At 45.6% G+C, this 26,703-nt stretch overlaps 2 protein-coding genes and 1 non-coding gene across 7 annotated transcripts in view; 2 read left to right on the forward strand and 1 right to left on the reverse strand.

Annotated features, from left to right (window-relative positions):
- LOC144324860 (uncharacterized) overlaps nucleotides 1–19,508 on the forward strand; it is a 31,897-nt gene extending 12,389 nt beyond the window's left edge. Inside the window, exon 2 of one of the 2 annotated variants that reach the window (XM_028721588.2) lies at nucleotides 14,395–19,508. In XM_028721588.2, coding sequence (XP_028577421.2) covers nucleotides 14,395–16,744 — 2,350 coding nt within the window. In that variant the 3' untranslated portion in view covers nucleotides 16,745–19,508. The remainder of the gene's footprint in view (nucleotides 1–14,394) is intronic. The other variant, XM_028721590.2, reaches the window with a different exon arrangement.
- The window catches only part of LOC114593076 (uncharacterized), a 126,069-nt gene that overhangs the window by 40,606 nt on the left and 58,760 nt on the right, over nucleotides 1–26,703 (forward strand). The window lies entirely within an intron of this gene.
- On the reverse strand, nucleotides 11,435–11,541 carry LOC114593099 (U6 spliceosomal RNA). Its single transcript, XR_003705595.2, has one exon. It is a non-coding gene; the product is annotated as a U6 spliceosomal RNA (small nuclear RNA).

The following is a 26,703-nucleotide window of genomic DNA, read 5'->3' on the forward strand; positions in this document are numbered from 1 at the left end:
CCGTCCTTCGCCCTGGTTTTTTTTTTGTTTTAAAAAAACCCTTCCAGTTTCTCTCCGCCTCCCGCTTTTGCTATTGCTTCATCTTTAGTCTTTTTTGGACTTATCTGTCTTCGGTCTTCCTCTCTTCTGTCTCTGGCTGGTTACTCGCTGCAGATATTAGCCGGCAGCGATTCTCTGTGAGGACCTGCCAGAGAGTTCTTTTTTAAAAAAAAGGAAAGGGAAAAATACGAGCCCTTCGTGAGCAATCTCCGAGTTGACTTTACAGTTTTCGCTGCTTTGGTGAAAGGTGATTCCCTCTGCAGGAGTTTGAGCGCGGTCGTCCTCTCCCACTCGGTCACAACGTTTTGGCCAGCAAGCTATAAAGATGGGCAGCGATAAAAGCCAAGAGAAATAACTATTCATTTCAGTTAAAACCCCTTAGTGCCCCAAGGAAACCTTGTCCCCTACCCTCAAATTCATGCCCCCTGAATTATGCCGCCTGCATGTAGGATGCTGATGCAGACCTTACCTCGAAAAACTCAAGAGTGCACGTTAGCACATGGTCGCAGAACTGAGTCAGAGGTGATAATCAAATACTGAAGGCTGGGGAAACAGACCACCAAACCCATCGCTTTATTATTCCGATGGCAGTCGGTATTCCACGACAGTCATTTTGCTGGCCTTTCAAGTAGAATACCCGGATTCCTCGCACGTTTACGCCATTTCTAGGGGACTTGCTTCCTAGTGTTTGGAAGAGCCTGAGATAGGAAGCTCGGTTAGCTTGCCTAGAATAAATTAAATCGGCACAGTTTGGAGATTTGGATGGGAAGGTGAGTGTGTATGAGGCACACCTAACCAGTGTTATTTTATTGGCAATGCGAGCAATCCAGACCCGTGCAAAGTTTATGTACCGTTGAAATTAATGGGATTTGCACACATCCTCCAGTAAGTGGAAAGGCATGTCATTCAAATCAATAGCACATGGTGCCTTCAGGATCCTTGCGTCCAGAGACTATGGATGTTCTTAAGTGCCACTGAGCTGAATAGGATTTAGGCTTGCTTTGCAGTGCTTTGAGTAGCACCTCTTTGGTCGTATCAAAAGATACAAAAGCTACCGGGACGAGGCTGGGATTTAAACTCGCTTTGCTGGATCCAGTCTCAGATCTGAAGCATGAGCACACTCGGAGCTCACCTCAGTTGACAGCCGGGATACTTACTTCCAGGTAAATGCGCGGTTGAGGCCAACGCATCCATCCCTTAGCATTCATTGGAATATCTACATAACAAATGTTAACAATCTGAAAGTCAATTACCAAAGATACCTCCCAAAGACTCCCAGGAACTGCACTGCTGCAGGTGCTATGAACTTCTCCAAATAGCATCGTTTCTACGGACCCCTTAGTTTGAGGAATTAACTTTAAAGAGGTTTGAAAATGGTTTAGATCTGCAATGTAACTCTATGCGACTTTGTTCAAATTAATACACGGGTCGACCGATGGCAGAAATTAATGATGCTTTGAGGCCTATCTAAATATATGTAATCTATATGTATAAACACACCCACCCACACCATCAGGCAACTTTTGTATTAGACTATGCAGATATTGTAACGATAGTTTCACCATACAATACTTACCGCTCATTGAGCGATTGTCATGGGAAAAACCTAGTAATAATGTAGCGGATAAGGTGCATGTTAAGCGGATTGGGTGGGGAATCGGGTTTTCTCTTCAGTTAAGGATATCGCTTCTGGGCCAAATATCACTGCTTGTGCTCCTGATCGAAGAGAGCTGGGTTGAAATCGAGGTCTGGTCAATATTGAACTAGTCACATGGACCACCGGTCATCTAGCACTGCCGAACTCCTTTAAAACCCTTATTCTGTCCACTAAATTATTTGCCTTCTCTTATGAATTAAGCAACTCCATTGGACTGAGACACCATATCGATTTCTGGGCAGGGTCACGCCAAGGGCAAGTGGCGTCCAGCTGGGATTTGGGACGAGTGTGGTAACAAGAAAGGGTCAGTTTGGGGAAGCCCCAAAAGGCCTACTTCGCTATCATACAGATGGACCACCACTACGGATTAGGAGCAGTTGACTGACTCCACTGAAAGTTCTGTCTGCAGTGTTTGATATGTTAGGGCTCCTTCACTCACGCGGGTATCCTATTGATGTTGCAGTTTCGTCAGCCGATGAGCTGTGAGTTAGCCCAAGGGGTTGGGGTTATACAGCAGCTTCAGATTTCTGGTCGGGTAGGAAGCTCTTTGGAGTGGACTTGGGCAAGTCTTCACTTTGAGTATTAGTTTAATCAATTGCACAGCTTAAGGCAAAGTATATGGTCGGCCCCTTTGATCCTCATACCAATCTAATCAGGTAGGTTAGGCTGACAATAGCTCACTCAATAAACTTTCGAAAAGGACGAGTCTTGTAAATTTTGTGGCTGTGCCAGGATTTGAACCCAAGTCTCCCCTAGTAGAGCCTCAGTTGTGTCACGCACAACTACCTCACTGAAGATCAAGATCCCGCCTCTTTTTTTAGACAGCGATTTCCCTTGTTAGGGGATGTCTACCTTTAATCCCATGACTTTTTTGGGGGTGGGTGGGTGGGTGTCAAATGCGTTTAAAACCAACCGGCGATTCATTGAAAAGTGCTACAAAGTCGAAAAGGATCTGTCATAACACTGGACTCTATTGTAACCAAAGCACCAGCCCATGCTTTCTAAGAATTTTCAAAAGTGATAGGTCTGTGTGTGTTGAGATAGATTGCAGATCTCCACGTTGCAATGACTACAACTGTAAAGATTTGCTTTGGCCAGGAAAGTGCAGATTATTTCACCCCCTTCCCTCACCCTGTTAAAGACTTGAGGGATGCTAGAAAAAGAAGAAAAGAGGGGCGGAGGTTGTGTGGAGACAGGCGGAGACCACACTGATGTCTGGCACCCGACCTTGATTTCACAATAGATTGTAATATTGACTAAAAAATGGCGTTCTCTGTCAATTTTTCTCCTTTCTTCAACATAGAACAGGATGTTAACAACGTTAACTTAACATTCCTTATTTTTACAGATAACCTGGCCTGAATTCTTTATTTAGTTTATCCTTTCTCCACTTCACTCTGAGATCCATAAACTTGCAGGTCTTTCACTATATTAGATGCCAACAAGAAAAGGGACGTGAGTTACCAAAGCACCCAGAAAGCTCAAATAACTGCAAAAAGATAACCCATAAACTGTTCTGAGGAGTGGGGAGGGGGCGAAAGAGAAGCCGAGTCTCTGAAGTCCAACCGACCCTATACCATAAAATAATGCATAGGTTATTAAAGATCAGGGGGCTGAAGTTCTAGTTTCACTCAAATAGGAGTAAATTCATTGCAAGCCGTGCTACACACTAAGGTACATATATACATTTACCTGGAAGACAGGATTGCGCTGTAAGGGACAGAGACAAAGATCATTCTGGATATATTTAGAAAGTGGACTGTACAGAAAATAGTGTGATCATCTACCTATAGCATTGCTGCTGTTTTCGGGATTGCTCGGCCTCAGCCCTGGAGCATGACGAATATGCCTCTCAGTCATGGAGCCTGAGCAAACTCAGAGCGCCCATCTTTCATTGGTCAGTAGCCAACTGCAATCCCTCACAAATATGGGTGTTAATATTGGCCATGGATATTTTTTTTGTACTCCTCCCTGCTGAAAATCCATGGCTGATAACTTAACTTTGAGCTTCTGAACCTCTAGGGTTGGGGTGTTGGAGGAAAGAAATCCTTGCTTAAGCGTCTTCGGAACTCCCATGTTCCCAGTAGGTTGAGGCTCAGCCCCACCCACTAACCTCCGGAAGGAACCCCAAAGCCAAAAGCTTTTTTAAGGAAAGAAAAAGGGGGAGGTGGTTGGTGGAGCTGGCAGACGAGTTTCACCTGAGGGCTACGTTCCAGACTGATGAATTCTCGTCTGGAGAGGCCACAATTTTCTTTCGTCAGAATCTCGCAAGCCTGTGTAGGCAGGGAAGGACGGGGAAGGCGCTAGGAGCCACCCCTCCTCCAAACAGCACGATGTACTCCAGTGGAGCTCTTTGATTGATTATATCTACATTTGGGGCATCAATAACACCAGGAAAGGCTTGCCCTTCATTGGAAGCCCCTGTCCTTTCTACCAGGGATGCAATTTCAGAGTAGGGCGGATGGGGACAGGACCCAGGAAGGACCAACGGCTCTTGGATGCATCCAAGACGAAGGAGCATGAATGCTGCGATACAACCATATGTGTTCACAAAAAGGGATTAAGAGTCATTGTCATTTGAGTCACTTCATGGTCTTAACTATAGGTCAAAAAAATATAAGTGTTGGATAAAGGTGCTCTCTCTCTCTCTCTCTCTCTCTCTCACACACACACACACACACACACACAGGCTTATTTTTCCTACGGGAGAAAATATAGGTTAACACAACGACGAGTCTTGAAGCAACTTACAAGACTAGCAAATTTATCATGGCAAAAGCTTTCGTGGGTTAGAGTGCACGATCTATGCTATCGGATGCAAGGTGTCGCGGCAGGCTAACATGGCTTCCTCTTCGTGGAGTGAGGGTGGGGGGGTATGTATTTTTCAAGAATAATCATACGTGGCCTGAATTATGGGCCAGAGTAGAGGGGGGGGGGGCGCCGGGAAGGACGATCATCACTTTCCTTAAATGGCGCCTCTACTTGCTGTCCTTTTGTGTTGATTCTCCACCCCTGAGCATTGCGGAATAGGGTTTTGATTACTAAGGCCTGCCGATTTGTGGTAGGACAAAGGTTGGGAATGAACGACGCCTTGGAGCAAGGCCAGCAGAAGACGACACTTAACAGTGCTGCAACCTTTCTGGAGGCATGCATTCAAAACAGTTCCTTCCTTCGCTCCAAATTTTAGCAAGACTCCATTCTTTCTCTTTAGTTTGGGCTGCTGAGCTGTCACTAGTAAAAGCTCTGGTCAGTCTCCTTAAATGTTATCCTTCAGGTCAGTTGTACTGCAGCCACACACACACACACACACACACACACACACACACACACACAAGTCTGTGGCTTTGTCTATCTGAATTCGTTAAGTGAGGGCACTCAGAGGTCACTGGCTAGTGGAGCCGCTTCTCCCTCCTCACCGCGCTGCCCTTTTCTCCATTGCTCCCCTAAACGATTCAGTTTTCACCAATGGGAACTCTTCATTATGGATTGACCCTGCAGCCTGGCTGCTTATTATTATGGGACACTCACACGCGAAAAGGAAGCCTGGACAGAGTCCAGCCTGAGGTTAGAAAGTGTTGTCATAGAGCATGTCCTAGTAATCAGATGGGAGGAAATAAAAAGTGGGTACAACAAGTCCTTATCTAGGGCTCCCCAGGCAGGACCCAACTCAGTAACACATGGATATTTTAAGTAATAAACGTGTAAGTTTCTCAGAGGATGTGCATAATGTTTTTCCTTCCTCCAAAGGCAAGGAAACACATCCCTATCCCTCACTCCAGCTGAATCTACACTACAGAAATGTAGGGTTTATCTGATCTGGGTTTATGTGATTTTAACATTTGACATGGCTTCCCCACAACATTTCTTGGAATTGTAGTTTGGTGAGGTCACTCAGAATTGTTGGCTAGTGCTCCAAACATGTCTCTCAGAACTATGGATCCCTGGGGAAAGAAATGCTTCCCTTCCCCTTCTCATGTCCCAAGGTTGTTATGCTGAGACACCTGAGATGGACTATAAGAAGAGCCCTGCTAGAACAAACCAAAGGCCCATTAGGACAATGTACACACAATACATTTTAAGCACCCTGGAATACTGGGAACTGTAGTTAGTTAAGGGTACTGGGAATTGGAGCTCTGTGAGGGACAAATTGTAGTTCTCAGGATTTGGGGGTGAGAGAATGTACATACTTTAAATGCTTGGTATGTTCTAGCATCCTGTCTCCTAGCAGCCTACTAGATGTCTTTGGGAAGGCTACAAGCAGGACATGAGAGCACTAGTATTCAGAGGCACAATGTGTCCCTGATATTGGTGTACTATATAACCCTCATTTACTCGTAACAGACTGACAGAGAACAGGATATTATCACCTATGATTCAGCTACCATAGTCCTGTCACTGAAGGGAGAAGCTTCTCTTGATGCTTCTGTGCTGCTACATAAGCAAAGTTCTCTAGGCAAGAGTACACTGAAATACAAAACAAACAATAAAAATGCAATTGCAATACAAAAATTATTGCAGTATAGATCAAGCGATAAAATTAACTGCAGGCAGGTCTTAACACTTTATAAAGCCAATCCTCCTAACAGAATCCATCTCAAGATCAGGACATGACATGCATGCCTGGTGGTGTGAGGGAAATGCAGCTTTCAGTGACCGTGTGGCTCATTCAACTTCTGATAAAGTTTTCCTTAAAGCTCTATGTATGTTACCATGCAGAGTTTGGTTTTAATCTATTATTAGAGGATGGGAGAAGGTGCTTTGTCTATTGTCCCATAATAATTTTGGCTGATGGTTATGGTTGCCAGTTAGCCCAGCACTTGTGCCTTTAACAGCCCAACACCGAAAACCAGAAATTAAACAGGTGATTTATTGCCCTCACTACTTGTGTCTCCATGCCAGGAAAAGCTTCATCTGGTAAATTTCTGTCTGTCAGGCTTCTGTTAATGATGGAAACATTTATTTAAAGGGCCATTTGATCAGGTTTACTATGTGTATACACTAGGGTCATTCATAAAGTGTCTGAACTATTACAAAGGAAGAAAGCAGGAAGTTAAGCTTTAACAAACGGCGGCAGGGGAGGGTACTTAGCAGAATAATCTACTATATATTTATTTAGTATCAAAACATTCCTCTTTCTTCTCCCATCCCCTGCCTCCATGCATTTGACTCTGGCATGGTTCATATCATACAATGTCATGTATGAGTTCTCTACACACACAAAATAAATACTGGAGGTTTGATGACCAGCAGTAGAATGTATGAACTGACTTCGTTGAAAAGCATTTTATTTAAGTTGATGTGAAAGTTCTGTGGCATTATATATGTGAGACCCCGTTTCCGACACACAGTTATCATTGGGTATTTTTAATCATCAAATGATGGACACACATGTGGAAACAGCTCTTTATTCTGTGGTTTCACTAATCTCCCCTTTCTGCACATCCCACGTACTGCTTATGTGCTTCTTTGCTCCCATCTGTTCCCAAGACTCTCCCAGTTTCTCTCCTCACCCCAGCCTACTGCATAATGGGAAGATCTGTAGGCACAAACTCATACCCATCCCATTCCGGCAGTCATTAGGTGCACAGCTTCTTATCTTCGGTGAGGTGGTAGTCTCATCTTCTTTCAGAGCATGCCCTGGAAATACTCAGTTTTAGCCTAGCTGCACTCATTAGCTTTCAGGCCCAATTCAAGGCACTGGTGTATTTGAGTGTATGCTGTACTGCTTATTAAGATCCAAAGGTGAGTCCTTGTTCAGCATTCCAGTAATTAGACAAGTTTGTTCTACAGCCTGCCCAACAGGGCAGGACATTTTCTGCAGTTGCACCCACACCCTGGAATACTATCCCCAGTGAGGCTTGTGTAAGGCTCTCCTTTGGACAAGAAGTTTAGACCTTTTGCATTTGAGAAGGCATTTGTTTCTTTGTTGCTGTGCTCTTAGGGACTGGTTGATTATGTGACTGCCCAATTTGCAGGTTTTATATGACTGTGCTTTGGTTTTACTTGTTTTTAAGTGCTGTTGGTTTTTATTCCTTATTATCTGTTAGCTGCTTTGGTTGCCATTGATGGCACTGACTGTAGTACATAAACATTATTAACAGTCAAGCAGTCAGGGGAACAACAAGGAAAGGTTTTCCCAGCAGTGGATATGCAGTGAGGTGGAAATATTTCACCTGCTAAATTTGTGCCTCACGCACAGAAGCTCTTCACCCACCATTCGTAAATGTGTTTTAGGTATAAAGGTACAACTGAGAATTGTTTACAGATGCACAATAATCCTGGGTGTACACAATGTTCCTTATGGAGTGAGAGAGACTCAGTGAGATCTAGCATTGTGCTTATTGACAACAGAAGCAAGGGGTTTACTGTTATGGAACTTGTGGTCCTCAAGTGAGATGACTGCTATGTTTTCAACTGCAGTTCCTGACTCTTGGCCATGATGACTGGGGCTGATGGATTGTGGATGGTGCTATGGTGGGAAAGGCTGACAGAGTATGGTTCAGGATAGGGTCAACCATGCTCCTCAAATCAGATTATGAGTGTTTCCCAAGGAAGTCAGTGCAGAGATGATTGTGTTATTGCTACTGTTGATTAAATAGCAAGAGTATTATCTGTATGTGTGGTGAGCTAAGCAGGAGACAAGTCTTTATCTCAGGGTTTACAATCAGAACTATGGAGAAGCTCAGTGATTAGGGTGAGCATAACTGAGATCAGTCATTTTTAAAACTAGCAATACTGTACAGTACTATAATTGTGTACCCAGATATAAGTCTCATTGTTTTCAATGAAGTTTGCTCCAAGGAAGAAATGCATTTTTGGAGTCTAAATCCTTGTCGTCATAGAACTGTTGCTACACACGATTGTCTCCATGTGAAACCTCTGCATGTCCGTCATAGAATCACTGTATCTTGAAAAAGATTCTGGGTTGCAGTTTGGAGCACATCTTCAAATTCTTATTCTCGAATTGCCCCAGAAAATCTGACACCCAAGGACTTGCCCTGCCCATAGGGTGGCCATGTGGCCTCCTTTATAGCCTTCTCTTTGAAGGAGTCCTCTCTTTGAAGGGCTGTCCAGTCTGAGCCTGTTTTAAAGTTAAAGAACAATAGGAAGGGAGATCAGAGAGGGGGCTTTGAAGTTGCCCATCAGCAATTAGCACCTGGATAACACAGGTCACCTGGTCAATATTCCCCATTATGGTGAGATATGTCATAGTTCTATTTCAATTACAGTAATTGTTTCTAAATTTAAACCTCTCTCTCTCTTTCTCTCTCTCCATCTTAGCACACACACAATATACACCCCACATATTATTAAATGCAAAATTTGTGCAAATTCATGTCCTCCCTTTTGGCAATGCAAAGATGGCCACCATATCTGCCTGACATCTCCGTATAATTTTGTTCTACATGGAAGGATCAGAGTGGTGTACAAGTTATCCGATTGTCATTAGTTTTGAACTTCTCATTGATGAAGTTTGGATAAGCTTCTAAGGAGCCTGGCTCAACAACATCTGGCCTAGAGAAAAGTGGGGAAATGATCTCAGAAATAAGGTAGTGGGAGAGTGCAATTTCCCTTGTCTGTTAAGATATGGGCGGGTGTGTGTGACTAAGAGGTTAAACTACAGAAACAGGAACTTCTTTGGGAAAACTTGTTAACTTTTGCCTTTTAAACGTGTTTGGGGGTCAATATTTTTGAGTTGACTTGGAAACCTTCAATTTGCATGATATTAGCTAGGTGTCCTTAAGATATCATTTAGGTCAGCGGTGTGGAACCTGTGGCCCTCCTGATGTTGTTGGACTCTTGCCCTCCTCAGCCACAGCCAGCATGGCCAGTGGTCAGGGTTGATAGGAGCCACAGCCAAGAGCTTTCCAATCCCTGCTTTAAAGGAAGGTGAGACATGTTCATAGAGAGTGGGTATCAATTGCCATTGGCCATGATACCTAGACAGAACCTCAGTGGATACAGACAGTATACATCTTTGAATACCTGATGCTGAAATACACATCAGAGAATGGGCACCACCTTCATGCCCTCCTTGTGAGCGTCTAGAGTTATTTGGTTGGTCTGGAAAGAGAATGAGGAACTAGATTGATGTTCACCATCTGATCTGGCAAGCTTTTAAAATGTTCTTATCTATCAGTGTGTTATTATCTGTGATGAATCTATATGCATTAGAATGAGATGGATATGTGTGATGTGCACTTTGTGTGTGTGTTGTGGAAGGTGGGTTTTCCACCTGCCCCTTTAATTTTGCTATGCCAGTTCCAGGCTGAAGGTGTAGCTGAGAGTCCAAGGATTAGACTGTTGAAGGGATCCATGGTCTTTGGGTCCAAACACACTAGTCCCTTGCCCCAGAATATCCTGTTACCAGAATATCTTGGTGAAGGTGGCGCCTCTACCATTACAAGCCACTGCTGCCAGATGGAGGTGCTCATCTTTGCTGATGAAGGTTGGCAGAGAGGCAGCTACACACCATCTATGTACAAACAGAAGAATCTGCCTACACACCATCTACATACAAACAGAAGAACCAGGCTCAGGCCACTGGTCCATCAGGGTCAGTACTGTCAACACGGACTGTCAGCAGCTCTCTGGGGTTTCAGGCACAGTTCTCCCCCAGTCCCACTTGGAGATTCCAGGAGTTGAACCCAAGACCTTCTGAATGCTAAGCAGATGCTCTGTCCACTGAGCTCTGTCCTTTCCTAATGTGCATGATGTAAGGAGGATTGCTCTGTGAGGCAGCAATCCTGGGTACACTTAGCTGGAACTTTCTTTTGGATAGACATGCATGGAATTGTGACATGAACCAGGAAGTCCCTGCTTCCAAGGCAGCCTTCTAGACAATCCACTATCTCTCTCCCCCCACCCCGCCCAAATATGTGCTGCAGGGTTAATACCAGCAACTCCTAATAGGGGCAGAATCATATTGTTGGAATGGGTTGTGTAGGCCATCTAGTCCAAGCTCCTGATTTCTGCAGGAAATCCAGAGCTAGGGCATCCTCAACAGATGGCTGTCCAGCCTTCACTAGAAGAACACCCCTTCCCTCCCTCTGGTAATTGCTTCCATTGCCAAGATGCTCTAACTATCAGTAAAAAGGTAAAGGGACCCCTGACCATTAGGTCCAGTCGTGACCGACTCTGGGATTGCGCGCTCATCTCGCTCTATAGGCCGAGGGAGCCAGCGTTTGTCCGCAGACAGCTTCCGGGTCATGTGGCCAGCATGACTAAGCCACTTCTGGTGAACCAGAGCAGCACACAGAAACGCCGTTTACCTTCCCGCCAGAGCGGTACCTATGTATCTATGTGCACTTTGACATGCTTTCGAACTGCTAGGTTGGCAGGAGCTGGGACCGAGCAATGGGAGCTCACCCCGTCACGGGGATTTGAACCGCCGATCTTCTGATTGGCAAGTCCTAGGCTCTGTGGTATACCCACAACGCCACCCACGTCCTATCAGTAAGTTTCTCCTAATGTTCAATCTAATGTTAAGGCAGGGATGGGTGGGGGAATTTTTCAGCCTGATGGTCATATTCCCTTGTGGACCAGTGAGGGGGTGGGGACATGGTAGAATCCTGAGGGCCACATAGAGAACCCTGGGTGCACATTTGGCCCCTGTGTCTGAGGTCCCACATCCCTGTTATTAGAATTGCTGAAGACTTCTGAACACTCCCTATATAAGAGGTGTTGAATCTGTAGCTCTCCAAATATTTATTTATTTATTTATTTATTTATTTATTTTAAAAAATGGAATGCTTCATGAATTTGCGTGTCATCCTTGCACAGGGGCCATGCTAATCTTCTCTGTATCATTCCAATTTTAGTATATGTGTTGCCAAAGTGAGCACCTCTCCAAATATTGTTGAGCTCCAATTCCAGCAGTCCCAGCTACGTAGTATGGTCAACGTTCATGGATGGTGGGAACTGGAGTTTGATAACATCTGGAGAGCTGCAGCTTCCCCATCCCATCCCTGCTCTAATGAGTTAAACAAGCATTATTATGTATAGTGCAGTGATGCATAAGCTGGATGACTGGGGTGATATCCATTTTCTTCCTGCAAATGATTAAAACAACCCAAACAATGATGATGACATCTGTGAACCCAGAACTAAAACTCTGCACACTTCCAGAGCACTAAAAACTATGGCTCTTCTTTGTATGGTGTTTTTTTCCTTGGCTGAAGTTCAGAATTTGCATCTGGGTATCATCTCCCAACAGATGTGCAAATTTTCTATTTCAAAGCCATTTTGACGCTATTGCTTTGAAAAAGAGCTGCTGCAGCTCTTGAGAGTTTAAAATGCTGTAAGGCTTGTTCACACAATCAGAAATATGAAGGGACCACTGAAATTTCTTAGGCTGACCTCTGAGATAGGATATAAACCATTCAATGGCCTATAGTTATTACTCACAGATCAAGGTCATTAGTTGGAATATAATGCGTTCTCTCTCTCTCTCTCTCTCTCTCTCTCTCTCTCTCTCTCTCTCTCCTCATTTTTAAACTAGTATGGCTTGCCTTGAGTGATGTGAGAGGAGATCTCCCCTCCCCTTGAACACTATCAACCAAATGGTTGCATCATTTTACTGCCATCTATTTGTGCTTGCTTTCTTATTTGAACCTGCTTGGCCCTGCTCCCCTGACAATGAATCTTTACCTTTCTCTGTTGGATTAAAGGAATGTTTTCAAAAGGGCTAATGCATGGCTGTACAGTGGTACCTCGGGTTACATACGCTTCAGGTTACAGACTCCACTAACCCAGAAATAGTACCTCGGGTTAAGAACTTTGCTTCAGGATGAGAATAGAAATTGTGGGATGTGAGGGCGATCTGGCTGCGACATCTGTCACCCCATTGATCGCCAGGGTTGATTCGGCTGATCTGGCTGGCTAGGCGGGTGTCCCCTTCCTCCCTCACCGCTCCATGTGCGTCCCTCCCGAAGCTGCGCGCTCGATAGAAGAGGACGACCATCCCAGATAGAAGGAGTGTAGCGTTCTTCGGTCAAGGGTATACGATAGCTGCGCTCCCCTGCTAGAACCTCCAGACAAGCTCGAGAATAGAAATTGTGCTCTGGCGGCGCGGCGACAGCAGGAGGCCCCATTAGCTAAAGTGGTGCTTCAGGTTAAGAACAGTTTCAGGTTAAGAACGGACCTCCGGGATGAATTAAGTACTTAACCCGAGGTACCACTGTATTCAAAAAGTTCACACTACCTGATTATCATTTAGATTGAAGGGGATTCATACAACCCACCTTCCTATCACATCATGATTTTATTTTGCAGTTACCTGGCTGTTCCTTTTAGAGTGGCATTGGATGGATGAACTGCCTTTGTATGTTATGTTCCTTCCTCGAAGTCACTCAGTGTAGAATATATGGGGTTAATCCCACTTTATCCTGTGCCATGCACAGGTTGAGAGACAGTGGCTGCCACACAGCTAACCAGTGACCTTCATAGTAGAGCAATTATTTGAATGCAGCCCTCCCCGTCACTTTCTCTACCCACTGCATTGTTGTTGTTGTTTAGTCGTTTAGTCGTGTCCAACTCTTCGTGACCCCATGGACCAGAGCACGCCAGGCACTCCTGTCTTCCACTGCCTCGCGCAGTTTGGTCAAACTCATGCTGGTAGCTTCAAGAACACTGTCCAACCATCTCGTCCTCTGTGGTCCCCTTCTCCTTGTGCCCTCAATCTTTCCCAACGTCAGGATCTTTTCCAGGGAGTCTTCTCTTCTCATGAGGTGGCCAAAGTATTGGAGCCTCAGCTTCAGGATCTGTCCTTCCAATGAGCACCCAGGGCTGATTTCTTTAAGAATGGAGAGGTTTGATCTTCTTGCAGTCCATGGGACTCCCAGGAGTCTCCTCCAGCACCATAATTCAAAAGCATCAATTCTTCGGCGATCGGCTTTCTTGATGGTCCAGCTCTCACTTCAGTACATCACTACATACATACATCTCCTTCATGGATCATTGCCTTGTCATGGTGAAGGGGCTTGAATAACTCAGAGAAACTATGAGCTATGCTGTGCAGGGCCACCCAAGATGGACAGGTCATAGTGGAGAGTTTTGACTAAACGTGATCCACCTGGAGCAGGAACTGGCAAGCCACTCCAGTATCCCTGCCAAGAAAACTCCATGGACAAAGACCCAGTACATTATGCCATCAGTTGTAAGCCCACAATAAACCACACCGAGCCTTCCCTAGAGGGTGACACGGTTACTCACTGCTAGGGGTGGCCAGATAAAATCAAGGAAACCACTATTAGTTATAACAGAAGAGGGAATCTCCACAGATGTAGCCTGATTTCATTTTCACTGGGTCCCTCTTAGTCGCTGCATATTGGGAAAATTAGCTGTACAGTACAAAGTATCCTTTTCCAGTGCAGTCATACTACTGCATCTGTTTCTAGCTCAGTGGGTAGAGCATGAGACTCTTAATCTCAGGATCATTGGTTCTTGCCCCACATTGGGCAAAAGTATCCTGCATTGCAGGGGGTTGAACTAGATGACTCTTGGGTTCCCTTCCAACTCTAAAAATCTGTGATTCTAGGAAGAGGCATACACTGTGGTGGTGCTGCAGTTGTGCTATGCAGGCAGCATGAGACCCCAGTCATGTATGCAGAGATCTGCTTACAAGTTTTACAGTGAACACATACTATTTAGAAGGCTTTCTAACACATCAGCTAAACTTCATTATTCTTATAAAACAGATATATTATCCCTGATTACAGGGAGCTGCTGAGACGTCCAAGGGAGGTCCGTGCAGTGGCTGCGGGTGACTACCGAGAGTCGGAGCGTCAACCCCAGGAGAATCGTGGACTTGTTACTTATCGACCGGCTAGTCCAATGAAAGTCTGCTTGTCAGAAGGATATCGGGAGCCTAGGATGTCGGCTCAACAGTACGAAGAGGAGGAGGTCTATGGGCCACGCTCCGGACCCTCTTGCGTGTATGGGGAGAAGGAACCTCGGCATCTGGAGGGACAAGCACCGAGTTATCACCCCGCCCCGAGGTACAGCCATGACCAGGAGCTGCGAGATGTGGCCCCAAGATGCGCAACTCGTGAGTTTAGCCTATGGGATTTGGATCTTTGCCTCTTCCCTGCTTATACACCTCCCATAAACGCTTTGAGTTATCTGACATTGTTTGAACTGAGTTGTCAAGATCTGGGAGTTCCCCCAAGACACTATATGATCATTCTGAGAGCCCTAGTCAGTGGAGTCAGTGGAGAACTGGCTGATTTAATGGGACAGGTACCCTTATCATATGCTATGGACTATGAACATTATAAGAGCCGTGTTTTGCAAATATATCGTTTGAGGGCTGAGGACTATAGGCGGGCTTTCCGAAAGGTTGATAAAGCTGCCGCAACTGAAAGCCTGACCCTCGTTGCTGCTAAAGTGGCACAGAATTTTGACTTTTGGATGTCGGCAGAGGATGTAACTACCTTTGAAGGGATGAGACAATTGATGCTCAAAGAGCAGTTTAACCGCCATTTGCCTGCGGAATTGGCATGCTTGGTTGCGGACCGAAGCCCTGCTACTATTGAGCAAGCCGCGCAGTTTGCTGAGACTTTTAGGCTCAACAGGCCTCATTTGGGAAACAAAAGCCAGCCGGTTGGGAGTCGACTGATGGCTCTGGGATCGAAAGGGAGGTCTGCGTTTCAGCCCAAGGAACCGGGGAAATGTATCCCTGCTGTTTCGGAAGATCTTGGGTCTTCCACTGTGTTGGGGGATTTGCGATTGTTTGAAGCTGACCAGAGATCTGATCCCTCCTTGCAAGCTTCCTGGGACGCTGTGGAGAGCCTTCCCCAAGGAAAGAGGCGCGCCCGCTTCTTGTATGAAAAGGGGCTCTTGTACAGACAGTTCTGGCCAAAGAAGATCAAAGACAAAGATGTTGTTTTGCAGCTGGTGGTTCCTGGGTCAAGGCGTCCTAAGGTACTGGACTTAGCCCATCATGATGGTCTGGCAGGCCACTTGGGGGTACAGAAGACCCTGGAACGCATCAGCCGGTACTTTTACTGGCCTGATGTGCACCAAAGTGTAAAGAACTTTGTACGCTCTTGTGTTGTGTGTCAAAAAATAGGGAATGATAAAGACAGCATGCCTAATACCTTACAGAGTGTACCTCTTGACGCAAATGTTTTGGAAAAATGGGGAATAGACTTGGTGGGCCCCCTGCAGAAAACCCGTGCTGGGAAGCAGTATGTTTGTGTAATAATTGATTATGCCTCTAGATATGTTTGGGCTACAAGCTTGCCCAATACTTCTGCCCAAAATCTTGCGAAAGCTTTGGTTTTGGCCTTTGGTTCTTTGGGGATACCTAAGGTTCTAGTGACTGATCTGGGAACCAATGTAATGGCTGAGCTAACTCAGAAGGTTTTGCAGCTGGCAAAGGTCCACCATCACACTAGTGTTGTGGATCAGCACCAGGGAAATGGGCTTATAAAAAGAGTTCAGAAAACTCTCGAGCAGATGTTGCGGAAGTGTGCCCTGGCCCATGGGTCTAGCTGGGATCAAGATCTGCCTTTAGTTGTGTCTGCTTACAATGATGCATATCAAAGGAGTCTAGGGTTTGCGCCCAACCAGTTGATTTTTGGCCGACTCTTGAATACTCCTCTGTCCATGCTCCGGAGGGAGTGGGAGGGGTCGGAGGAGGAGATTAAGGTACCTTCTGTGTCTGAGTATTTTGCTAACCTGAGGCAGATGTTGTCTTACATCTGGCAACTTGCCAAGGAGAATTTGGAGGGTGCTCGGTTGGAACAGAAACGTTTTTATGATTTGAAGGTGGTGACAAAAAGTTTTGAAGTGGGAGATCAGGTTTTAGTGTTGAAACCCACCCGACCCCACAAACTGGCAGTCAAATGGCATGGGCCTGGAATAGTGAAGGCCAAGCTGAGCTCTGTGCGCTATCTGGTGGAATGCCAGGAGCTGCATGATGCATCGAGAGAATATCATGTCAATTCTTTGAAAAGGTACCTTGAATCTGAGCTTTCTGTGTTGGCCATCTCTGGAGGTCGAGAGGAGGTGCCTACAGCCCCTATAGACCTCTTGGAGGAATAAAAACAGGCTGGAAGTACAGTCATACCTTGGGTTACAGCCGCTTCAGGTTGCGTTTTTTCGGGTTGTGGACTGCCGAAACCTGGAAGTACTGGAACAGGTTACTTCCAGGTTTCGGCGGTCGTGCATGCGCAGAAGCGCTAAATGGTGCTTTGCGCATGCGCAGAAGTGTCAAATCGCAACCTGCACATGCGCAGACGCGGGTTGCGAACGCTGTGGGTTGTGGACGTGCATCCCGCACGGATCACGTTCACAACCCGAGTGTCCACTGTATCTTGGATGTGTTACGCTTACCTACCTTGTCCGAACAACAGGCTAGGGAGCTCTTTGATGTTCTACAGTCTTTTGACCGTACTTTCAGTACTAAACCAGGGAGGACTCATTTGATGCAGCACCATTTTAACACTGGTGATGCTGCACCTATTGCATCACGGCCTTATAGCGTCAGTGAAGCTCATGCCCGAAGCATTGAGGCTGAATTGCGGGAAATGCTTGATTTGGGAGTTATAGAGCCCAGTAAGAGAGCCTGGGCTTCTCCCATCGTTTTGGTCCCTAAGGCTGATTCCACCATTTGTTTTTGTGTGGATTATCGGCATATTAATTCTGTGACCCTCCCTGATGTTTGTCCCTTGCCCAGAATTGACACCCTGATTGAAAAGCTAGGGAGAGCAAAGTTAATCACGGTCCTGGATTTGACCAAAGGATTTTGGCAAATTCCTTTGAGGCATCAGAAAAATCTGCCTTCATTACCCATGTAGGTCTATATCAATTTAAGGTGTTACCTTTTGGATTGCGCAATGCGCCCACAGCATTCCAGCGACTTGATTAATTCTCTGATACATGATGTGAGTGATTTTTGTTGTGCCCACTTAGATGATCTGGCTATCTTTTCTAATTCCTGGGGGGAGCATCTTAGGCATGTGCAGAGTGTTTTGTCACGGTTACAGGAAGCCAACCTGACGGTGAAGATCTCCAAGTGTCAGTTTGCTCAAGGAGAGGTGATTTATTTGGGGTTTAGGGTGGGGTCTGGAAATATCAAATCCCTGGAGGCCAAAGTCCAGAGTGTACAGAAATGGCCTCGCTCTCAGACAAAAAGGGATGTGCAGTCCTTTATTGGGCTAGTGAATTATTATCGAAGGTTTATTAAGCATTTTGGAACCCTTGCCACCCCTTTGACGAATTTGCGTAAGAAATCTCTGCCTGTTAAGGTGACCTGGACTGAGGAGTGTCAGCGTGCTTTTGAAATGTTAAAACAGGCATTAGTGAGCTCAACAGTGATGCTTGCGCCCAACCCTTTGTAGTACAGACAGACGCTAGCCAAACAGGATTAGGGGGTGTACAGCTTCAGCAAAATGAGGGAGGAACCTGGCGTCCAGTTGTGTATTTGAGCAAAAAGTTGCTACCACGTGAGCAGAGTTATTCCACTGTCGAAAAAGAATGTCTTGCTTTGGTTTGGGCTTTGGTCAAACTCTACCCCTACCTTGTGGGCGTAGCGTGGGTTGTCAGCACCCGGGGCAAGGCAAGTAATTTGCGCCCCCTAACCCGTGGATTTGCACCCCCTAACCATGGATTTGCCCTAACCCCAGATGTTGCGCCCGGTGCGGCTGGCCCCCCCTGCACCCCCCACGCTACGCCACTGCTTGTGGGGGAATAATTTTGAAGTCCAAACTGACCATTCACCTTTGTGCTGGTTAGAAAGAGTGAAACACACTGACCAGAAGTTACTCAGATGGAGTCTGACCCTTCAAGACTATCAGTTCACAGTTTCTCATATACCTGGGAAAATGAACGTAGTCGCGGACACCCTGTCCTGCTTGTAGCAGTCTGTGGAGTGAGTTGCTATTTTAGAGGTACAGTGGTACCTCTGGATGCAAACGGGATCTGTTCCAGAGCCCCGTTCACATCCTGAGCAGAACGCAACTTGCGTCTGCGCATCGTGATTCGCTGCTTCTGCGCATGACATAATTTTGAGCGTCTGCACATGCGCAAGCGGCGAAACCTGGAGATAACCTGTTCCGTTACTTCCGGGTCACCACAGAACGCAACTTGAAAATGCTCAACCTGAAGCGTCTTTAACCCGAGGTATGACTGTACTAAATGCCCCAGATTGGTTGGAACTACCTCAATTGTGTAAATAGTACTGATAAAATTTAGGGGCTTAACCCTTTAATTTCATCTTAGAGGGGAGGGTGTAGTGAAGTTGGGAAATCTTGGTATGTCCAAACGCTGGTTCACGCAGGAGTGAGGCATTGTGGGAGAGATAAAACTGTGGCCTTCTGGGGAATGGGTGTCTGGTCTTTTTAAACGTAAAACTCCCTGTCTCTAGAGGTGTGAGTCAATTACATCTTGACTCTAGGCAGGATGAGATGTTATCTGATTTGTAGACCCTGGCGCAGCTGGGGGCCTGAGTATGGATTGGGTTGTAAAAAGGTACAGGAGGCTATCAAGTAATATACAACTTGGGAGCCTGGTACATGAAAGAGAGGCCTGGGAACAGAGGGAACAGCCTTTTGATCTCAAGGTTTCTGAGTCTAAACAAAGTTCACTGTGCAGGTCTCCTGACAATCGGAAGATATAGTCTCATCATACAGCCTTTGGTAAATTGGTAATTGACCTAAAGAAATGATTGGTCCCTAATCTGTCCTCCACGTGGGTTTTCAAGGATAAAGGATTTGGGAATTCAGATTCAAAGTGCAGAACATCTTGCCCTGGTATTTCGCCTCTTGGCTACTCACTGTGTTTTGAACTATTGTTGCTGGGGGTGGGGGGGTGGGGTATGGTTTTAGCTAGTTATATTTTACAATGTTTTTATTTTTTGTTTGTAACCTTCTAAGAAATGTGCAACTTTTGAGTGGCTTTTTCAATAAACTTGGAAATGGACTTTTTGTCTTTTGTACTCTGTGCCTTTGCTCGGGGAAGCTAAACGGGTGCCTTACCGTTTGGAAGCATCTACCTGTTGAATTTCTGTCTGCGTCACGATAAAGTGACTCAGGGCTGGGCTAACCCAATAAATACCGAAGGGGGGGGGTTCTCCTCCTTGAACCCCATTCGAGGGTGGTCCAGGAAAGGAGGTGGTGGCAGCTTTACTGTTTGGCTTGTGATCTGCAACAACTAGCGATCTCTCCCCCTTCCTGGCCAAGTCCTGCCGGTGTCTAGGAGGAACGGTCGGGGGTGTGGATAGTCCCGCTCACTACACTGGGAAATATGAATTAGAAGAAAAAAGTATTGAAATTAATTGGGCCAGTTAAAAGAAATATCTGAGATGCTTCAAGTGTACTCCTAAATGTGTAAAGTGTGGGCGCAATGGGGATCATACAAGCACACTTGACAGGCAGCTGATAGCGGCTGCAGGTGTCGCCTGGGTGCCAAACCTGCATTTGTTGCCATGCAATGTGTGAAGTGGTCCACAGGGACAGTGGAATATAACTTTCAGTTAGGTTTGCTGAAGGAAAGTGTCTTATAATAGTGTCTTCTCCCTTACAGACTTTCCTGTACTCTGAGATCTGACAGGGATGTCCTTTGATGGTCCCACATCATCCTGAAATTAGATATGTGGTGAGGCAGGAAAGGGCATTCTCAGTACAGGGGACCCAACTCTGTAATGACCTCTCTTTACAAAACTGAGTAGTGCCAACTCTTCTAAGTTTTCATTACCAATTAAAAATGTATTTATTCACCTAGGCCTTGGGGTGACCTGTGACCGCTTATGTCTACTGTTTCTTGTGTTACCTATCTTTTTTTGAGGGGTGCATGGGGTGATAGGGGACGCGGGTGGTGCTGTGGGTTAAACCACAGAGCCTAGGACTTGCTGATCAGAAGGTCGGTGTGAGCTCCTGTTGCTCGGTCTCTGCTCCTGCCAACCTAGCAGTTCGAAAGCATGTCAAAGTGCAAGTAGATAAATAGGTACTGCTCTGGCGGGAAGGTAAACAGAATTTCCATGCATTGTTCTAGTTCACCAGAAGCAGCTTAGTCATGCTGGCCACATGACCCGGAAGCTGTACGCCGGCTCCCTCTGCCAATAAAGCGAGATGAGCGCCGTAACCTCAGAGTCGGCCACGACTGCACCTAATGGTCAGGGGTCCCTTTACCCTTTACCTTTATGGGGTGTTAGAGGAGGAGTAGAACCTCTGGTGAGGGACATGTCATCCTCCTTCTGAGGTAGATTGTCCATCTTTGGTCCCCACCCTGCACTCAGCTCTCACCTGTGGCTCCTAGAAGCTGTCAGCATGCGGCAGTGGCCACACCCAGGAACACCTTTGACTGGCCGGCTAAACTAGGCGAGGGTAGCTGATGGGTCTCAAACCCTTGGTGACTTAGGGATATTCCTTGCATGCGAAGACAGGCTCTGGTGGAGTGAGCGGTTGAGACCAATTGTGGGTCTAACAGTCAAGAAGGCAGTTTCTGCACATGCAGTACAGGGAAGTGAGGGGCAGATGGGTCAACCTGGGAAGGTAGCCCATTTGGGGAAGGACAACTCTGATCCTAATCCGCTGCTGCCTTACAGGATATCTCCAGGAGAAGAAAAGGCTAAGGAGTAAACTCTGCACAAACCTGGAGTGGAGTCTCTAAGACAGTTAGGTGGCATCTTGTATGCCTCCTTCTGGCAACTCTGGCAGCCAAGCTGGTGCCAAACAAATTGCTCTGGTTTCCTTTGGACCACATCAGCAAGGCCAGGGGCAGGCAACCTAATCACTTTCTCAATCCAGCCTGTGGACAGTCCGGGGATCAGCGTTTTTTTACATGAGTAGGATGTGTGCTTTTATTTAAAATGCATCTCTGGGGTTATTTGTGGGGCATAGGAATTCGTTCATTTCCCCCCCAAAAAATAGTCCAGCCCACCACATGGTCTGAGGGACAGTGGACCGGCCCACGGCTGGAAAAGGTTGCTGACCCCTGAGCAAGGCCAAGAGGGGGGTCTTGTCGCCTGGGCAGCCCAGGGCCTCCATATGGGGAAAGCCACTTTGGTGCTGCTAACACAGCAGTTTGACTTAACCCCAGAGGCACACTCCATTGTCTCTCGAGACAGATGGATGCCAACGACCTATCTTTTATTGTTGGTTATGTATTTTACCAGCAATTATAACTCACTCTGGGATCATCTTGCAAGACAAAGAGCAGGACAGAAATATCGTAAGTAAATAAATAGTAGGCGATAGCTTCCTTGTGCAAGTAGGCCTGGTTGCTTATCTACTATGCATATTCAGATAAACCCATCCCTCAAGAGACCATGAGTTTAAGAAGGTGAAATGTGGGACTGGAAGAATAGGGTCTAGAGTGGGAAAATCAGTAGGAGTCTACTAAAAAATGACTACAAGGTGATTGCCTCAAACACATGATCAAGTAGTCTCATTGGCTTCTGTCCAGGAAAAGTACTTAAGTATCCAAGGATGGAAGTAATCCTATCTGAAGTCATCAAAGCATTAGGAGCACCTGCTTAAGTCCCACTGGTCTCTGTGACATTTAATCACTTGATCAAAGTTAAAGCACGTGATTAAGAGAGCTTTGTTGAAAGGGGTTGAATTTAAGCAGGTGCTTAAATTCAACACCCATGTTGGAGAACTCTGATGGAGTATAATTAGGTGGGAGGAGGGAGTGGAGGTGGGGGTGGGGGTGGGGAGAAGGAGATGATGGTAGCAGCCACTTCCTGGCAAATGACTTTAAAGCACTTGACATCCCTCCCAGCAGACTTATCTTATGCTTCAAAATATATAATGGAAAGGCCAGGAAAAGAATACCGTCTATGGCAGGAAGAACGTAGAAGCCATGTAACAGATATGGGGCTCATCTCCTCTGCCCCTCTCCCTTTCTACTAATGAATGGAAAGAAAGAAAGAAAGAAAGAAAGAAAGAAAGAAAGAAAGAAAGAAAGAAAGAGTATCATTATGGCACTGAGCTTGAATTGGTGGGCTGTTACGAACCTCAGCTTGGTCATGCTTAGGTGGATAAATCAGACGCAAAAGCAACACCACATTTTTCTATGCTTTTTTCAGAAAAGGAGAGAGTCAGGGAGAGGAAGGAGGAGAAGGAAAAACTAAGGGCCTGTTTGCACTGTATTCATCTATGTTATAGCAATTTAACTGTTGCCCTGACTTCCCACAATCCTGGGAATTGCAGTTTGGCAACGTAAGTTGCTCACAAAGAATCGAATTGTAGTTTGCTTCTCATAGAGATCCCAAGCACCCACCCTTCTTACAATTTGGGGGCACTGATCTTCAAATGGTGGGTCGGGACCCACTAGTGGGTCATAGCCTGATCCAAACTGGGTCACAACAGGAGCGAATATATGGTAGAAGATTAAGAAATGGATCCCCAAATGCACAATAGGGTTAAATGTAGGTCCTGGGTGGCGTAGCGTGGGTTGTCAGCACCCAGGGCAAGGCAAGTAATTTGCGCCCCCTAACCCATGGATTTTAGCACTGATTTTAGCACTGCAAGTGTGAGCGCGCCCACCCCCAGATGTTGCGCCCGGTGCGGCCGGCCCCCCTTGCACCCCCCACGCTACGCCACTGCCTGGGTCTGAAAAGGTTGGAGATACATGTTCTAAGATTCCCTGGGAAAAGGAAGGGACACAACTATTAAACTAGTTAAAGTTTGAGATGCCTGTACATACACATTATGTGAGCCAGTGTGTGGTGTAGTGGTTAGAGAGTCGGACTAGCACCTGGGAGACTAGGGTTTAAATCTTGGTCATGAAGCTCACTGGGTAACCTTGAGCCAGTCATTGCCTCTCGGCCTACTCTACCACATAGGATTCAATGAGGAGTGTATACCACCTTGAGAAGGTGAGATATACTGGTAAATGCAATTAATAATCGGCATTAGCTTCTTATAGTAATAGTAAACTCAGTTGTATGAGTGTGGATCTTCATGTAGCCAAAATGACAGTATTGAGACACAGATGGGAGTTATCACCAGACTTCAGGGTAGTCCAAGGTTTGGAGCTCTACACAACATTTTTATAAGAAATCTAAGGGGGACCCTTTCCTCCAAAAAACCCTGCTAAGTACACTTTCTGGTTGGTTGTTGTCGGGGGAATTAAAAATGGAGGTGGTGGTAGTGGAATGGAATATCCTGGACGAAGGCTTGACTGACTGGCTGACTGACTGGAACACTGAACAGAAATGGGACCTTGCCATGTAAAATGCAGCAAGGCCATTAATTTTCTCAATTTGCTTGGGGGACAAATGCATCAAAACACAGTATTTCATAAGAAATGGATTGTGGCTAATGTCATATGTACACCAGTTCCCAAACCAGCGGTGGGAGTGCATGGATGCAGAGTAAATGGAAATGTATACACAATCCACATCTGAAAAGATAAAAAATAATAATACTGGTGTAGTGGATAGTATGTTGTACTTGAATTAGGACCCAATTTCAGTTCACTGTACAGTGGTACCTTGGGTTAAGAACTTAATTCATTCCGGAGGTCCGTTCTTAACCTGAAACTGTTCTTAACCTGAAGCACCACTTTAGCTAATGGGGCCTCCAGCTGCTGCCGTGCCGCTGGAGCACAATTTCTGTTCTCATCCTGAAGCAAAGTTCTTAACCCGAGGTACTATTTCTGGGTTAGCGGAGTCTGTAACCTGAAGCGTATGTAACCTGAAGCGTATGTAACCCAAGGTACCACTGTATAGCTGAAAGTTTCGCTGGTGGCCTTGGAAAAGCCTTTCCTGCCCCACACTGGGTTGCTGCCAGAATAAAATAGCGTAAGCCCATGTCAACTGTTCTAAGGTCCTTGGAGAAAAAATGCAAAATAAGATAAATAAATTGGATTTATTTATTTTTTTAAAGAAGAGGAACACACCCTAAGATGTTATACTGTGATCTTTAGGAAATTTATCCCAGGTTAGCCCTACTGATTTTAGTGAGATTATTCATTTCACTGTAAACTAAGGATAGATCAGGTGTGAGAAATCAAACATTCCTACAGGTCTAGAGTCCTATCTACATTATTCATTTCAAACACTATCATACAACAGCCATGGCCTCTTCCAAAGAATCCTGGGAACAGTAGTTAGAGTGCCAAAAGTTATTAAGAGATCCCTACTCCCCTCACAACAGGGATGCGGGTGGCGCTGTGGTGTAAACCACTGAGCCTAGGGCTTGCAGATCAGAAGGTTGGTGGTTCAAATCCCCATGACAGGGTGAGCTCCAGTTGCTCGGTCCCAGCTCCTGCCCACCTAGCAGTTTGAAAGCACACCAGTGCAAGTAGATAAATAGGTACCGCTCCAGCGGGAAGGTAAACGGCGTTTTCGTGCACTGCTCTGGTTTCACCAGAAGCGGCTTAGTCATGCTGGCCACGTGATCCGGAAAAACTGTCTGCGGACAAACGTCGGCTCTCTCGGCCTGTAAAGTGAGATGAGCGCGGCAACACCAGAGTCATTTGCACCCGGACTTAACTGTCAGGTGTCCTTTACCTTTACCTTTTTTTTACTCCCCTCACAGAACTACAACCCCCAGAGTAATTTAACAATCAATCCCTCTTCCCAGGGAATTGTGGGAATTGTGGGCTCTGGGAAGAGAATAGGAATCTCCTAACAGCTCTCAGAACCCTTAACAAACTACATTTCCCAAGATTCTTTGGGGGAAGCCATGCCTCTTTTAAGCAGTATGAGAGTGCTTTATATGCAGAGTGCAGATGTGGCTTATGATTGGCTGCACTTAGGAAGTTGTGTAGGCGACCCTAAGTGGTGTGTGTAGTTTTGTTAAAGCAGCAAATGGGAAGGCTGAACTTGAATAACATTAGTACAGTATGTCAAAATAAAATAAACAAACAAAAACAAACAAACTGTCCAGTAGCACCTTATAGACCAACTAAGTTTGTTCTGTAATAAGTTTTTGTGTGCATGCACACTTCTACAGATTTTTTGATTTTTTTATTTCGACTGCGTCAGATCAACACAGTTACCTACCCGAAATTAGTATGTCCGTATCCATAAATCAAGGTTCATAGAAGGACCCCCCCCCCCAATAGCAACCCAGGCTCCAGAAGGGGTAGGTAGACAGAGAAGGCATCAAATTGGGAACAGGGGAGGATGAAGCTGAGTTCTGATCTCTGAAGCCCATAGAATCAAACCCATTATCTTTCAAATCCAGTGCACGAAGGAAGAGGACAACTTCTACCTAGGAATGAACATAGGTGGCCATTTATCAAGTATTAATTTACTGCAGTGTCCATGTGGCAAGTTGGTTAGTCAGCCATTTGTAATATTTGTTCTTGATGAAGTGAAGTACGTTTCTAGCTTGCATCTGCACTATAATCAGGAATCTAGGGAAGCAGGAAGTGCTAAAATTCCCCTTCCCACTTTGCCCGATGATGTTAGGGATTATGTTAATTTTTTGGGAAACGTATTCAGCAATGTTTAAAAATGCCTCAGTTTTGTTGAGAAATTTTCAGCGATGCTTATGAAGTCACAAGCACTGTACCCAGTGCTTTTTTTTCCTTAAAAAAACACTGTTTAGGGGTACTCTCATTTTCCTACTCATATTGAAATAGTGCCCCTCAATGAGGCCAAACTTAGATTCACAAAATGTTCAGGGCTATGCGTACCCCTGTGTTCTCCCCAGAAAAAAAGCACTGACTGTACCTTTGTCTGTGATATTGGTTTAATATGTACTTTGCTTTTGTAAATTTCTTTTAATGTAAGAGGTGTAGAAATATTATAAAACAAATCCCCCCACCAAATGTCATTTCATTTAATTTCTCCCTCCCACTCTCTCAATGGACTTTATTTGCCCTTGGTGGTGTCACTATGCAGGATCATAATGGTTTCCAACTCACTGTGTGATCTCTCATTGGCTGGAATCATGCTTGTGTTTAAGAAGAAAGAAGCAGTAACTAGGTGGGGGAAGGGATATTATTGATGCAGCGGCAGCAGCCAGGAAAAGCAATGGCACCAAACAGGATCAAAATAAGGTCACTACTCCACAATGTGTTTTTCTATGTACCACCCATTAAAT

This window comes from Podarcis muralis, chromosome 2 (genome assembly GCF_964188315.1).
Source record: "Podarcis muralis chromosome 2, rPodMur119.hap1.1, whole genome shotgun sequence".
NCBI lineage: Eukaryota > Metazoa > Chordata > Lepidosauria > Squamata > Lacertidae > Podarcis > Podarcis muralis.